General features: G+C 52.4%; 1 protein-coding gene across 1 annotated transcript in view; it reads right to left on the reverse strand.

Annotated features, from left to right (window-relative positions):
- Window positions 1–16,924, reverse strand: part of LOC123102746 (exocyst complex component 5) — a 29,233-nt gene that overhangs the window by 10,622 nt on the left and 1,687 nt on the right. The window contains exons 4-12 of the mRNA XM_044524176.1: window positions 12,395–12,496; window positions 12,219–12,269; window positions 12,034–12,139; window positions 11,120–11,233; window positions 10,942–11,033; window positions 10,099–10,267; window positions 9,753–9,829; window positions 9,571–9,669; window positions 9,384–9,474 (exon numbers count right to left, since the gene is read on the reverse strand). Of these exons, the coding sequence (XP_044380111.1) occupies window positions 9,384–9,474; window positions 9,571–9,669; window positions 9,753–9,829; window positions 10,099–10,267; window positions 10,942–11,033; window positions 11,120–11,233; window positions 12,034–12,139; window positions 12,219–12,269; window positions 12,395–12,496 (901 nt within the window). The remainder of the gene's footprint in view (window positions 1–9,383; window positions 9,475–9,570; window positions 9,670–9,752; window positions 9,830–10,098; window positions 10,268–10,941; window positions 11,034–11,119; window positions 11,234–12,033; window positions 12,140–12,218; window positions 12,270–12,394; window positions 12,497–16,924) is intronic.

Below are 16,924 nucleotides of genomic sequence, written 5' to 3' on the forward strand. Positions count from 1 at the left end.
TTAAGGAAGCTAATTGAGCCTAGTAGGATCTGCATTGGTAGCTGGACGTAGGGTCCTCGGCGGGTAAGTTATGGGAGTTGGTGGATGCAGCGGTGAGGAGAGGCGTTGATATCCTATGCGTTGAAGAAGCCAAATGGAAGGGACAGACGGCGAAGGAGGTAGAGGACACCGGCTTCAAGTTGCGGTATACAGGGACAACTACAAACAGAAATGAAGTAAGCACCTTGATCAACAAGAGCCTCAAGTATGGAGTGGTAGACGTCAAGAGGCAAGAGGGCGGATTATCCAAGCTGGTCGTTGGGGACTTGGTTCTCAATGTTATCAGCGTGTATGCCCCGCAAGGAGTCAGGACCTCTACCCATGATTAAACACGAAGGAAAATGAAAGGGACATCTATAAGATGGCCAAGATCCGAGAGAGGAAGACGAGGGATGTCAACCAAGTCAAGTGCATCAAAGACGGAGTAGATCGGCTTCTGGTTAAGGAGGAGATCAAGAATAGATGGCGATAGTAATTTGACAAGTTATTCAATGGAGAGAATGAGAGCTCTACCATTGAGCTGGACAACTCAACTCCTTTGATGATACGAACACATGTTTTGCACGACAAATCCAGGAGCCCGAGGTCAGTGAGGCTCTAAATAGCATGAAAGGAGGCAAGGCAATGGGCCCTGATTGTATCCCCATTGAGGTGTGGAGAGGCCTTGGAGACACGGCGATGGCATGGCTAATTAAGCTTTTTCAACCTCATTTTTCGGTCAAACAAGATGCCCGAAGATGGAGGCGGACTATATTAGTACCAATCCTCAAGGACACGGGGGGTGTTCGAAGTTGTATTAATTACCGGGCCTGCGCCAGGGCGACCCCGTCTCACCTCAGCTGTTCGTCCTCGCCGTGGACATTCTTGGGCGACTCTTCAAGCGTGCTGCGGACATGGGAGTCTTGCGCAGACTGCATCCCACAAGATCCATCCCGCCAATCTCGCTGTATGCGGACGACGTCGTCCTGTTCTGCCATCCCCACTCCGACGACATGGAAGCGGTCAAGGCCATCCTGCACCTGTTCGGCCAGGCCTCTGGACTGCATGTTAACTACGCCAAGAGCGCTGCCACACTCATTTGCTGTGAGGCCGACGAGGCTGCTCCCGCCGTCCAGCTCCTGGGTTGCCCGATCGTCGAGTTCCCCCTCACCTACCTGGGCATCCCCCTCACCATCCGACGACCTACTGCCGCGCAGCTGCTACCTGTTATGACCGGCTTGGTCTATTCTAGGAAAAGGCCCAACGGGCATTAGTATTAGGGGCTTGGCCCACAAGTTATCTTAGGCAAGTTATCTTAGGAAAGTTATCTTAGGCTAAAGTTATAAATACTCATGTAAGACATCGTTTTGAGGCAAGCAATAAAGACTATTATTATCTTTTGTTGCCCGGCTCCTAGAGGAGCCGGAAACCCTAGCCGCTGCAGCCAAGCCGCCGCCGCCTTCAACCCAAGCCGCGACGGCGCCCTGCCGCCGGCGCGCCCGTTCCTCGCCGCGTCCACTCCCTCCTTGCCCCTACAACCTACGCGGTAGAGCCGGTAGGAACCCTAGTCCTACCAATTTGGTATCCAGAGACACCAGGCCGATCATGTCACAATCTCCATCACCGCCGCCGCTACCATCCACCTCCGTCCCACTTCCACCGCGATGGCGGAGATCGCATCTGGCACCACCGCCACCACACCGACAGCGCCCATCACCATCATGGCGGACCCGCCTCCGCTCCTCTCGCCCGAGGAGGTGTCGGGCACCCTGCGGGAGCTTGTCCAGGCGGTCAGGGGTATTACCCTCTACCTCGCCGGGAACCAGCCCCCGCCACCGAGCGCCAGCCGCCTACGGGCCGCCGTCGCTACAGTGGCCCGCCCCGGCCTTCCAGGCGCCCTACGGAGGGGCGTCCCAACCGCCGCTGCTGCTGCCGCACTACTCGGCTGCGGGACAGCTGTGGCCAGCATGGTCGGCCTCCACCGCGCCGCTGGGGGGCCCGACCCAGCAGCTTCTTCCGGCGCCACCGCCGGCCCCCACACCGCAGGCGCCGGTGCAGCAACTCCACCAGGCGCCGTCGCCATCGACAGTACCACCACCCGCGCCTAGGGCTACGGGTCGGCCCCTGCACCAGGTGCAGTTTCCACCGTCACCATCGTCGATCCCCACTTGGGCGACCGGCTCGTCTCCGGGCCCGGTCTACTCCACGGCGCCGGAACACCCGACGCCCTCCCTGCGGTTTGATCAACCCTCCAGCTCGGCGAGCCACGCCTCGGCGCTTCCCGACCCAGCATACGCGCCGGCGGCGACTGCGGCCGCCCCCGGGCACGGCGGGCCGACACCCCCTCGCTTCGCCAAACTGGACTTCGCCACCTACGAGGGCACGGATGACCCCCTCAACTGGCTCAACCAGTGCGAGCAGTTCTTTCGAGGGCAGCGGACGCTCGCTTCGGATCGTACCTGGCTCGCGTCCTATCATCTCCGAGGCGCAGCGCAGACCTGGTACTACGCCCTTGAGCAGGACGAGGGCGGCATGCCACCTTGGGAGCGCTTCCGGGAGCTCTGTCTCCTCCTTTTTGGGCCTCCTATCCGCGGGAGCCGACTGGCGGCCCTCGGTCGTTTACCGTTCACATCTACGGTGCAGGACTACGCCGACCGCTTCCAGGCCCTAGCGTGCCACGCGCCGGGCGTCTCCGCGACCCAGCGCGCCGAGCTCTTTGTGGGTGGTCTGCCGGACCATATCCGCGTGGACGTCGAGCTCCGGGATCCCCCCGACCTCCAGACGGCCATGTACTACGCCCGGGCCTTCGAGCAACGGGCCCAGGCACTGCAGCAGCCACTCGGACGGAGCGGCCGCCAGCCCAGTCGGCCAGCGCCGACTTCCTCAGCCTCGGGTCGGCCTCTTCCAGCCGCGACGGCCACACCCCCAGCCGCCACACGGCCCTTCCGTCGGTTGTCACCGGCCGAGCAGCAGGAGCGTCACCGTCAGGGTCTCTGCTTCAACTGCGATGAGCCCTACACGCCGACCCATGTCTGCCCCCGCCTCTTTTATTTAAAGACGGTCGACTACATCGAGGAGGACGACTCACCCGACCCGTTACATCCGCCTGCGGTGACCGAGGACGCGGCCGCGGATTCCGCAGCGACAGCGTGCATCGTCTCCCTTCACGCCCTGGCCGGCATCCGGGGCGAGCGGACCATGCTGCTGCCCGTGACGATCCATGGCGAGCGACTGGTGGCCCTGCTAGATACGGGCTCCACACACAACTTTCTGCCCGAGTCGACCATGCGTCGGCTAGCCCTCCCGACGACGGGCGGGGAGCGCCTGCGGATCACAGTGGCGAACGGTGATCGCCTCCGGTGCCATGGGCTCGCCCGCGACATTCCCATCTCCATCGGCGGCGAACACTTTTCCATCACCTGTGCAGGGATCGATCTGGGCTGCTTCGACTTCATCGTCGGGGTGGACTTTCTCCGGACCCTCGGCCCCATCCTATGGGATTTCGATGCGCTCACGATGACATTCTGGCGGCAGGGCCGCCGCATCCGGTGGGAGGGCCTTGGGGGCGCCGCGCCGGCCGTGCCACACCTCCAGCTGGCTGCCGCGTCCTCGGAGGCCGAGCACCCCCTGTTGGATTCTCTTCTGCAGCAGCACAGCGACCTCTTCGACGATCCTCGGGGTCTTCCGCCTGCCTGGGTGTACGACCATCGTATTCACCTCGTACCAGGCTCCACTCCGGTGGCGGTGCGGCCCTACCGCTACCCCCAGCTGCAGAAGGATGAGTTGGAGCGCCAGTGTGCCCTGATGCTCGCCGCAGGCATCATCCGGATCTCCACGTCGCCCTTCACGGCGCCGGTGCTTCTCGTCCGTAAGTCAGACGGCACATGGCGCTTCTGCATCGACTACCGCGCCCTCAACGCACTCACGCTCAAGGACAAGTTCCCTATACCGGTGGTCGACGAGCTCTTGGATGAGCTCCATGGGGCATGCTTCTTCACCAAGCTCGATCTCCGGTCGGGCTATCATCAGGTGCGCATGCATCCGGACGACATCGCCAAGACGGCGTTTCGCACCCACCATGGCCACTTCGAGTTCTTGGTGATGCCTTTCGGCCTCGCCAACGCCCCGGCGACGTTCCAGGCCCTGATGAACGACGTCCTTCGACCCTACTTACGGCGGTTTGTGCTTGTTTTCTTTGATGACATTCTTATCTACAGCGCCACCTGGGCCGAACATCTCCAGCACGTCGCCATCGTCTTCAACGAGCTTCGGGCGCACCACCTCCACCTTAAGCGCTCGAAGTGCTCGTTCGGGACGCCTACCGTCGCCTACCTCGGCCATGTCATCTCGGCCGACGGGGTGGCTATGGACGCCGATAAGGTGGCGGCCGTCTCCGCCTGGCCGACGCCTCACTCGCCGCGGGCTCTCCGCGGGTTCCTCGGACTCGCCGGCTACTACCGGAAATTTATCCGGGAGTTCGGACTCATCGCGGCGCCCCTCACGCGGTTGCTTCGCCGCGACGCCTTCGCCTGGGACGACGAGGCGACGACGGCGTTCGAGGCCCTCAAGGGGGCCCTCACGACGGGCCCCGTCCTCCAGATGCCCGACTTCGACCGCCCGTTCGTGGTGGACTGTGACGCCTCGGGCGCCGGGTTCGGCGCCGTACTTCATCAGGGCGATGGGCCCCTTGCTTTCTTCAGCCGGCCTTTCGCTCCGCGCCATCTTAAGTTGGCAGCTTACGAGCGGGAGCTCATTGGCCTCGTCCAGGCCGTGCGTCATTGGCGGCCATACTTGTGGGGGCGGACCTTCCACATTCGCACGGACCACTACAGCCTGAAGTTCTTGCTGGATCAACGGCTGTCAACCGTTCCGCAGCACCAGTGGATCAGCAAGCTCTTCGGCTTCGACTTCTCCGTCGAATATCGGCCGGGCCGTCTTAACACCGTGGCCGACGCACTGTCCCGTCGCGATTCCGACCTCGCGCCAACCGCCGACGCGTCCGCCGGGACGGCCCTGTGCATCCGCTCCGGGCCATCGTTCGGTCTATTCGCCGACATTCGCCGCGCCACTGCGACAGCAGATGACGTTGCACTTCTTCAGCAGCAGCTCGCGGCCGGCGACTTGGAGGAGCCCTGGCGCTTCGCTGACGGACTGCTCCTCCATGGGCGCCGGATCTTTGTTCCGGCGCATGATGATCTCCGTCACCAGGTGTTGCAGCTCGCCCACTCGGCGGGCCATGAGGGTGTGCAGAAAACCCTCCATCGTCTTCGCGCCGACTTCTACATCCCTGGCGATCGTGCCCTGGTCCGCGACTGGGTTCGGTCTTGTCAGACTTGCCAGCGCAACAAGACAGAGACCCTGAGGCCGGCGGGGCTCCTTCAGCCCTTGGAGGTGCCATCTCAGGTTTGGGCGGATATCTCCTTGGACTTCATCGAGGGCCTTCCCAAGGTGGGGGGCAAGTCGGTCATCCTCACGGTGGTCGATCGCTTCTCTAAGTACGCCCACTTCATCGCGCTCGGCCATCCGTACACGGCGGCGTCCGTGGCCCGGGCCTTCTTCGACGGCATTGTCCGTCTACACGGGTTCCCGACTTCGATCATCAGTGATCGGGACCCAGTCTTCACGGGCCATGTCTGGCGCGACCTCTTCAGGATGGCGGGTGTCCAGCTCCGCCTGAGTACGGCGTTCCATCCTTAGACGGACGGTCAGTCTGAGGTGGTTAACAAAGTCATTGCCATGTATTTGCATTGTGTGACAGGTGATCGGCCTCGCGCTTGGGTGGACTGGCTCTCTTGGGCGGAGTACTGCTACAACACTTCTTATCACTCCGCCCTGCGCGCGACGCCATTTGAGGTGGTCTATGGTCGACCACCCCCGCCTATACTTCCGGTCGACCCGGAGACGGCTCGGACGGCGGTTGCGGGTGACCTTATCCGCACCCGTGATGAGATGCTGGCTGAGGTCCGTCAGCGTCTCCTTCAGGCCCAGCAGACGGCCAAGCACTACTACGACGATCATCATCGCGAGGCGGAGTTCGCAGTGGGTGACTGGGTGTGGCTGCGTCTTCTCCACCGCTCTACGCAGTCACTGGACCCGCGCGCGAAGCGCAAGCTTGGCCCTCGCTACGCCGGGCCCTTCCCTGTCGTGGAGCGCATTGGGAAGGTGGCCTATCGTCTTCAGCTTCCAGCCCGCGCCCGCATCCACGACGTGTTCCATGTGGGGCTGCTCAAGCCTTTCCGTGGCGAGCCACCGGCGGCTCCTCCGGCGCTTCCTCCAACCGCCGATGGTCGCATTCTTCCAGAGCCAGCAAAGGTGTTGCAGGCCCAGCTCCGTCGTGGCGTCTGGTTCGTCCTAATTCAGTGGGCGGGCCTTTCGGAGGAGGAGGCTACTTGGGAGCAGCGTGAAGATTTCCGTCAACACTATCCAGACTTTCAGCTCGAGGACGAGCTGTTTGCGCAGGCGGGGAGAGATGTTATGACCGGCTTGGTCTATTCTAGGAAAAGGCCCAACGGGCATTAGTATTAGGGGCTTGGCCCACAAGTTATCTTAGGCAAGTTATCTTAGGAAAGTTATCTTAGGCTAAAGTTACAAATACTCATGTAAGACATCGTTTTGAGGCAAGCAATAAAGACTATTATTATCTTTTGTTGCCCGGCTCCTAGAGGAGCCGGAAACCCTAGCCGCTGCAGCCAAGCCGCCGCCGCCTTCAACCCAAGCCGCGACGGCGCCCTGCCGCCGGCGCGCCCGTTCCTCGCCGCGTCCACTCCCTCCTTGCCCCTACAACCTATGCAGTAGAGCCGGTAGGAACCCTAGTCCTACCACTACCCCTCGTCGACAAGGTGGCCAGGAGCCTCCCCTCTTGGAAGGCGTGGCTGATGAACCGAGACGGCCGCCTCGCCCTGGCGAAATCGGTCCTGGGTGCGATTCCGCTCCACCAGCTGCTCGTGCTTGCGCCCCCCCCCCCCCCCCCAAGAAGACTCTCAAGCTGCTCGAGAAAATCCAACGCGGCTTCCTTTGGGCTGGTCGCGCCGAAGCCAAAGGAGGGCACTGCCATGTCAATTGGCGCCGTGTTGCCCGCCCACTGTCCTTAGGTGGACTGGGAGTCCATGACCTGGAGCGCACGGCCTTTCGCTCCGTGTCCGTTGGCTCTGGTTCAGCCGCACCGACGATCGCCGCGCTTGGAGTGGCTTGGACCTGCAGTTTTCCGCTGAGGAGCGCGCCTTCTTCTTTGCCAGCACTTACACCGTCCTTGGCAACGGTCAGAGCACGAAGTTCTGGGAGGACAGATGGATTGGAGGACGCTCTATCCGCGAAATCGCGCCTCTCCTGCACTCCTGCATTCCCAAAAGGAGAAGGAAGGCCACGTCGGTTGCCGACGGCTTGCCGGGGCACCTTTGGGCGCGAGACATCCACAGAGTTGTGGGCATTCATGAAATCGGCCAGTACATCCTGCTATGGCGCTTGATCGAGAGCACAACGCTCTCTGACGCGCCTGACCAGCTCGTGTGGAAGTGGACGGCGTCGGGCATCTACACCGCTAAATCTGCATACACTGCTTCCTTCCACGGCTCGATGACCTGCGGCAACTGGAGGCTCACATGGAAGAGTTGGGCACCCCCCAGAGTGAAGTTCTTCCTCTGGCTTGTCAGCTTGGATCGATGTTGGACGGCGGACCGCCTCGCCCGACATGGACTGCAGCACCACAACAGTTGCCCTCTTTGCCGCCAGGAGCCTGAAACAATGCGCCATCTCCTCCTTGGGTGTTCCTTCTCGAGGCACGTCTGGTTCGAGATCCTTTCCTGGATGCGCATGACATGCAGGCCCCCGAGCAACGAGGCTACCCTCTTTGATTGGTGGCATGATGCCCGGCAGGTCACGCCCAAGGCGATGCGCAAGGGGCTGGCATCCGCGACACTTCTTACCTCCTGGATGATCTGGAAGCACCGCAACGATTGCGTCTTCAACGACGCACGCCCTTCCATCCGGGCACTAGTTCACGGCATCAAGGAGGAGGCCAAACTTTGGGCTACGGCAGGCGCTGCTGGACTCAGAGTAGTCTTGCCCCCGACCTGGGACGTGCACTAACTCATGTCCCCTGACTGTAATTCGCCTCCCAGGAGGACTGTAACATAAAACACTCTTTCTTTTCAATACAATGAAATGCAAAGCTTTTGCGTTTTCTCGAAAAAAAACTGATGAGCCATACAATAAGGCTATGGGAGAGTCATTGAGCACCACTTAAGAAGAATGACAAGCGTGGCAAAAAATTAGTTTGGTTTCATGCCTGGGAGGTCAACCATGGAAGCCATTTTCTTGGTACGACAACTTATGGAGGGATACAAAGAGCAAAAGAAGGACTTGCTTATGTTGTTCATTGACTTGGAGAAAGCCTACGATAAAATACCGCAAAATATCATGTGGTGGGCCTTGGAGAAACACAAAGTACATTACCCTCGTCAAGGACATGTACGATAATGTTGTGAAAAGTGTTCGGACAAGTGGTGGCGACACTAATGATTTTCCAATTGAAACAAGACCGCACCAAGGGTCAGATTTTAGCCATTATCTTTTTGCTTTGGTGATGGGTGAGGTCACAAGGGATATACAAGGAGATACCCATGGTGTATGCTCTTTGCGGATGATGTGGTGCTAGTCAACGATAGTCGAACGGGGTTAACAGAAAGTTAGAGCTTTGGAGACAGACTTTAGAATCGAAAGGTTTTAGGCTTTTCAGAACTGAAATTGAGTACATGAGATGCGGTTTCAGTACTACTAGGCACGACGAGGAGGAAGTTAGCCTTGATGGGCAGGTCGTACCTCAGAAGGATGCCTTTCGATATTTGGGATCAATGCTACAGAAGAACCATGAATCGGTTTCCATATCTGATGGGTTTCGACTCTAGCCTAACCCAACTTGTTTGGGACTGAAAGGCTTTGTTGTTGTTGTTTCAAAAAAGTTTCAGTAATAATGTTAGAACATGCAGTAGAAACTAGCATATACCTATTTTGATAGCTATGTTTTGCATTTGGGGGTATTAACGGTGAACCAGGGCTCCAAAAATAAGTATGTGCCCAGTAGTTTCACGAAAACTGGGCAGTTACTTGCCGGTTCCCAAATCCTGCTTTAGACCCAATATATTAAATGGAACTTGATCTAAAATAGATGTAATCAAGGATCATGGGTCAATATTTCTTTCGCAAGCAAAGGAACGGCAAATTGCTCCAGATGAATATATAGTATTACTCCCTCCAATCCATAATAAGTGTCGCAGTTTTGAACTAAGGTTGAACTAACCTTAGTTCAAAACTGCGACACTTATTTTGGATCAGAGGGGAAACAACTAAGAGATTGCAATACAATGTACCTTCAATATCCAAATCCCCACAGCCGATAGACTGCAACTCTTTGGCAAGCTCTTTTGTCTTGTCATATGCTACTGACAGAACTCTCAGATACTGCCATTACAATTCGACGGGAACAAGATCTCATGCTTCAGTGAATTATGTCAAAAAAAAAACTATTTGGAAGTAGATAGTGTACAGAGTGCTTACATGTAGAAGGCCACCTTCTTCTATTGGAGGCAAGCTAGCAAGAGAAGGCCTTATCAAAAGTTTATCAAGAATTGCTGTGACCCTTTGTTCTAACACTCGCTGAAACGGAGTACATTAGTCTTTTGCTTTATCAATAAGCTAAGCAATGTTGGTCACAGAGAGGACTGCTTTCCAAAACATACCTGCACAAGAATTGACATGACCTCATTCGGAGAAGGAAAGACAGCCATTATTGTAGTTGCCTCTTTTCTCACAGTATCTGAAGCAGCAATAGGACAATCAGATTACCATAAATTAGCATCCAAGTACAACTTAGAAACAATAAAGGGCAGCCCGGTGCATGTAGCTCCCGCTTGCGCAGGGTCTGACCACTTTGGGTCTATCGTACGCAGTCTTTCCCAACATTTCTGTAAGAGGCTGTTTCCAGGACTTGAGCCAGGGTCACAAGGCAGCAGCTTTTACCACTGCGCCAAGGCTCCCCTTCTACAACTTAGAAACAATAACTGTCAAAATAGAATTTGTGCATACCAGCAATTTCCTTGTACAAGATAGAGAGACCCTCTGCTATACTACTGGAGTCAGCTTGGGGACCATCGTCACCAAGAACAACTTGAATATCAGTATTCATAATTTCCACATCAATGAACATTGGTCGTGTTGCAACATAGTGTTGCATGGCACTGGTTCCCCGATTGAACTGCATTCAATGTAGCATGATAAAGTATGTTAAATCGAGAAAACTTAAATAATACTTCCTCTGTTCTTAAATATAGAACGTTTTTGCAGTTCAATTTGAACTGCAAAAACGTCTTATATTTAGGAGCAGGGGTAGTACTGTATACCTGTGGAATCATCGGGAGAAACCATAACCAGGGGCCAAACAACCAGCTTATTTTCAGGCTTAATAACTCAATAAGCTTAAGCTACTATCCAGAAAGAACTAAAGAAGTTACAGCTTCAAAGTTGGTGGGGGGTCTACTTATTTGGCTGACATGTTTGCAGTCTTACAGATACTCACAAACTGATATGTTTGCAGATGCTCGCATGCTGGTATGTTTGCAGAGGCTTATAGATACTTTTATCAAGACACCTTTAGGGCATATCTAATAATCAGGTGCCTGAGCTCATCAAGCCCAGTAAGCATTAGGGCATATCAAAGCAACGCTGAACAGGCCAAAAAGGTGCAGAGGTGCTCCCATAATCATACACTTGGCAGAAATATCAAATCAAGAATTCAAAACAGTGATCCTTATCTTAACCTTGACTGGTGCTACATCGTGGACACTATCACAATGGTCTAAAAAGGAGTTCTTTGAACCAGCCAAACTGAGCATGAAAAACAGTGCCATGTCCCTTGCATCGAGTACAAACCTGCGACAAAATTTTTGCACATTCTGCCATTGTAGACAACTCTCGTCTCTGTGATGCAGTATCAAACCGAGATAATAATCTATTCTCCAGTTCTAAACATAAGATAAGAAGTCGTAAGTAGATGCAAAAAATAATAGCTAAGGGAAGTGCCAAGGGAACTTATGGGAAGAAAACAGACCATTGCAATATTCTTGAAGATTTGCAACTGCAACCTCCAAACCACGGCTTGCATTAGCAGAACCTACTGCCGACGTGACACCATGCCTTCCAACATCCTCCTCAGCAAACGATCCTACATTAGCATATGTGCATTGTATTAGGATAAACATGAGTGCCGAGAGACCTCAAAAGATAAACAGAAAAACTACTATCTGAAGCTCAACATAGTTTTGCATTTATTGCTAACCGACGCTCTTGCTAAATAACACATAGTTGTGAAGTCTAGCTGATAAAAAAATGAAAAATAGCATAAAGTTAAAAAATGAACTAAGATATACATATGTAACCGTGATGGCCTTTTTCCAAAGCAACCCCCCCCCCAACACACACCCACCCACACACACACACAGAAAACACCAGCACACACGTGCACCCACTTCTCTACATAAAAATGATGCCCACCAGAAAAGAAGAGGATATTTACATGGCAACTGAGGTAATTTTGGTAATTGACCATTGTTGATCCGAGCAGTATAAAGGTAAGCATGTACAAGGGCTAGGAACAAATTGAAATTCAGCTCCACACTATATGTCAACTTTCCAAGGTGTTTGTGCACGAAAAACAAATCAAGCAAATAAATGCCTAGTACAGATAAGATATGGAACATAGTATAAGAGTGTATTACAGTTCCCATGATCTAGATTTTTATTGTATGTTTCCTATTGGTCTAGGTCTAGTAAATTGACCTGAAGCCCAAGTGTCCTACTGTATAGTTATAGTTGCCATTTGGGCTGTACAATACAACAAGCTCTATTCATAACAACAAAAACATGCTATCGCTACTAGATGAACGAAACAATGTGAAGTGCAACAAAAAATTGTACGTAGTTCACTTGATATTAGAAAGAAAGGAACAAGTTATGAGAGCTTACGCAATTTCTGTGCAATTGAAGCAGCCTCAGCAACACGGCTGTCATCGGAAAATAAAGGAGAAAGTTCCATAAGGTCCCCAGGTGTGCTGTTGAATTCCATCAAATACTAAAAAGAAGCATATTTCAATTAACGAAATCAATACCAGTAAACAGAACAACATTTGCCTCAAACTAGATTACGATACCTTGATGAGATCAATCGTCTGACTGGCAGTTTCCCTCTGAGATTCTGCACTCTGAGAGATGAAAAGTATTTCTAACGTTAGGATTGGAGAGAGCAACAGAAAAACTAACCAAAGAGTAAAGTTACTGTCAATGGATATACATAATAACAGAAAGATACTGCATAATATATGATCACCTGTAGATGGTCACCAATTTTGGCAGCAGTTTGCCCGACACTGGAGATTCGAGAATCCAACCTAGCAAAGCTATCAAATAAACCGTCCACACCTTTCTCAAGCTGGAGAACAATAAAACAGTGAACATATAAAATGAACCAGAATCACTAGTTCAGCAAAACTTGCAAATATTAGAATAATATTCCATGGCATAGGTGTAACTTATATTTCATAAAGTTAAGGGGACAAGAAATCAAACAGCCAGCTCTTCTTTTAAATTTGATGAGACAACAACATTGAACAAAGTTGCGTATTGATCTTGGACATGCATAGAAAGTGCATCTAACAGACTGCCATACTAAAGACTGGCAACATTTGGCAGTAATTCACGAAAGTTTTGCACAAAATAACCATCTTCATGTATTTTTTTATTCAAAGACACATAATCAAAACTTGTTTTCTGTTGAAAGATGGCAGCAATATCTGGTTACAATTGGAATATCTCATTTTTCTAAAAAAAATGAAGTCATCAAACTTCGCGTTCACTCAATGATTAAGCTAAAATATAAAATATTTTCACCAATTACTTTGATTGCTTCACTACAGAACAAGAACATTACTGGTGTGGAATCATACTGATGATTCCATATCCATGTAAGAACCCACAAAAAATTAAAATTAACTCCAGATTTAAGCTTTACAACTTCTCAAAAGAGCAATTTTTCTCAAGTCTGGAAACAGAAGTGATCAGTTGCAACTTGGAAACCAAATACATGGATTCTTGTAGCTCTTTCTTTTTTCTGCCAGACTCTCCGGTGCATTGTTTATAAGGTGCTAAGTCGCCCTAAGGTGAGCACCAACGCCTAAGTGCCTAAAGCAGGCATAATTTCAAGGCGCTGCCAGGGCGCCTTGCCGCCTAAGCGCCGAAGGCGGGACGCCTTATAAACAATGTTCCGGTATTGAACTATAACACTGATTGCCCAACCAGAATGCGGGCGGCTAATGTGTACTATTTACTGAACAGCGCCTATGGTCAGTCCAAAGATTTTGTTCCGACTGGACACTTTATGCTAAAGGGTTGAACTAAGGTGTTTTATTTTTACTGAACAGCATCTATGGTCAATCCAAAAAAATTGTTCCAACTCCGCCTATGTTGTCTCAACATAGCCGGTCCCAAGCCCGGGTAAAGGAGGAGGGTTGTGATAGGCTTGGCGAGCCAACGTAAAAACTCAGCCACTCTTATGGAGATGAAACCCAAAAGATTTTCGTTGGGGCGTAACCCTCTCAGCGACGCGCCACATCGGAACCCGGGTGTGGTGGAAAATGGGCAAGGGCCGGGCCGTCACCCCCCAAGTGGCGCGCCGTATCTTGATCCGGATACGGTGGCAAGTGAGCGAGGATCGGGTCGTCGCATCCTTAGTGGCGCGCTACATCGGCGCCCGAATGTAGTGGAAAATGAGCAAGGGTCTTCGCATTTGACTCGACGAGTGCGAAGGGTAAGGAAGCTAGCCGAGCCTAGGAGGATTCGCTTAGGTAGCTGGAACGTAGGGTCTCTGACAGGGAAGCTTCGGGAGCTAGTTGATGCAGCAGTGAGGAGAGGTGTTGATATCCTTTGCGTCCAAGAAACCAAATGGAGAGGACAGAAGGCGAAGGAGGTGGAGGATACCGGCTTCAAGCTGTGGTACACGGGGACGGCTGCAAACAGAAATGGCGTAGGCATCTTGATCAACAAGAGCCTCAAGTATGGAGTGGTAGACGTCAGGAGACGTGGGGACCGGATTATCCTGGTCAAACTGGTAGCTGAGGACTTGGTTCTCAATGTTATCAGCGCATATGCCCCGCAAGTAGGCCACAATGAGAACACCAAGAGGGAGTTCTGGGAAGGCTTGGAAGACATGGTTAGGAGTGTACCGATTGGTGAGAAGCTCTTCATAGGAGGAGACCTCAATGGCCACGTGGGTACATCTAACACAGGTTTTGAAGGGGCGCATGGGGGCTTTGGCTATGGCATCAGGAATCAAGAAGGAGAAGATGTCTTAAGCTTTGCTCTAGCCTACAACATGATTGTAGCTAACACCCTCTTTAGAAAGAGAGAATCACATCTGGTGACTTTTAGTAGTGGCCAACACTCTAGCCAGATTGATTTCATCCTCTCGAGAAGAGAAGATAGGCGTGCGTGCCTAGACTGTAAGGTGATACCTGGGGAGAGTGTTGTACCCCAGCATAAGCTGGTGGTTGCTGACTTCCGCTTTCGGATTCGTGTCCAGCGGGGTAAGCGTGCCAAGGTCGCTAGAACGAAGTGGTGGAAGCTCAAGGGGGAGGTAGCTCAGGTGTTCAAGGAGAGGGTATTTAAGGAGGGCCCTTGGGAGGAAGGAGGGGATGCGGACAATGTGTGGATGAAGATGGCGACTTGCATTCGTAAGGTGGCCTCGGAGGAGTTTGGAGTGTCCAGGGGAAGGAGAAGCGAAGATAACGATACCTGGTGGTGGAATGATGATGTCCAGAAGGCGCTTAAAGAGAAGAAAGATTGCTTCAGACGCCTATACCTGGATAGGAGTGCAGACAACATAGAGAAGTACAAGATGGCGAAGAAGGCCGCAAAGCGAGCTGTTGGTGAAGCAAGGGGTCGGGCATATGAGGACCTCTACCAACGGTTAGGCACGAAGGAAGGTGAAAGGGACATCTATAAGATGGCTAAGATCCGGGAGAGGAAGACGAGGGATATTGGCCAAGTCAAATGCATCAAGGACGGAGCAGGCCAACTCTTGGTGAAGGACGAAGAGATTAAGCATAGATGGCGGGAGTACTTCGACAAGCTGTTCAATGGGGAGAATGAGAGTTCTACCATTGAACTGAATGACTCCTTTGATGAGACCAGCATGCGTTTTGTGCGGCGCATCCAGGAGTCTGAGGTGAAGGAGGCTTTAAAAAGGATGAAAGGAGGCAAGGCGATGGGCCCTGATTGTATCCCCATTGAGGTGTGGAAAGGTCTCGGGGACGTAGCGATAGTATGGCTAACCAAGCTTTTCAACCTCATTTTTCGGGCAAACAAGATGCCAGAAGAATGGAGACGGAGTATATTAGTACCAATCTTCAAGAACAAGGGGGATGTTCAGAGTTGTACTAATTACCATTGAATTAAGCTGATGAGCCATACAATGAAGCTATGGGAGAGAGTCATTGAGCACCGCTTAAGAAGAATGACAAGCGTGACCAAAAATCAGTTTGGTTTCATGCCTGGGAGGTCGACCATGGAAGCCATTTTCTTGGTACGACAACTTATGGAGAGATATAGGGAGCATAAGAAGGACTTGCATATGGTGTTCATTGACTTGGAGAAGGCCTATGATAAGATACCGCGGAATGTCATGTGGTGGGCCTTGGAGAAACACAAAGTCCCAGCAAAGTACATTACCCTCATCAAGGACATGTACAATAATGTTGTGACAGTGTTCGAACAAGTGATGTCGACACCGATGACTTCCCGATTAAGATAGGACTGCATCAGGGGTCAGCTTTGAGCCCTTATCTTTTTGCATTGGTGATGGATGAGGTCACAAGGGGTATACAAGGAGATATCCCATGGTGTATGCTCTTTGCGGATGATGTGGTGCTAGTTGACGATAGTCGGATGGGGGTAAATAGGAAGTTAGAGTTATGGAGACAAACCTTGGAATCGAAAGGGTTTAGGCTTAGTAGAACTAAAACCGAGTACATGATGTGCGGTTTCAGTACTACTAGCTGTGAGGAGGAGGTTAGCCTTGATGGCCAGGTGGTACCTCGGAAGGACACCTTTCGGTATTTGGGGTCAATGTTGCAGGAGGATGGGGGTATTGATGAAGATGTGAACCATCGAATCAAAGCCGGATGGATGAAGTGGCGCCAAGCTTCTGGCATTCTCTGTGACAAGAGAGTGCCACAAAAGCTAAAAGGCAAGTTCTACAGGACGGCGGTTCGACCCGCAATGTTGTATGGCGCGGAGTGTTGGCCGACTAAAAGGCGACATGTTCAACAGTTAGGTGTGGCGGAGATGCGTATGTTGAGATGGATGTGTGGCCACACGAGGAAGGATCGAGTCCGGAATGATGATATACGAGATAGAGTTGGGGTAGCACCAATTGAGGAGAAGCTTGTCCAACATCGTTTGAGATGGTTTGGGCATATTCAGCGCAGGCCTCCAGAAGCTCCAGTGCATAGCGGACGGCTAAAGCGTGCGGAGAATGTCAAGAGAGGGCGGGGTCGACCGATTTTGACATGGGAGGAGTCCGTTAAGAGAGACCTGAAGGATTGGAGTATCGACAAAGAGCTAGCTATGGACAGGGGTGCGTGGAAGCTTGCTATCCATGTGCCAGAGCCATGAGTTGGTTGCGAGATCTTATGGGTTTCACCTCTAGCCTACCCCAACTTGTTTGGGACTAAAGGCTTTGTTGTTGTTGTTGTTGTTGTTGTTGTTGGGCACTTTGTGCTGAAGGGTTCGAAAGGAGATTATTGCGCAAAGTAATTCATAGGGAACCTTACAAAAAAGTATTTCTCAAGGGACAACATGATCC

The sequence above is a fragment of the Triticum aestivum genome, chromosome 5A (assembly GCF_018294505.1).
Source record: "Triticum aestivum cultivar Chinese Spring chromosome 5A, IWGSC CS RefSeq v2.1, whole genome shotgun sequence".
NCBI classification, from domain to species: Eukaryota; Viridiplantae; Streptophyta; class Magnoliopsida; order Poales; family Poaceae; genus Triticum; species Triticum aestivum.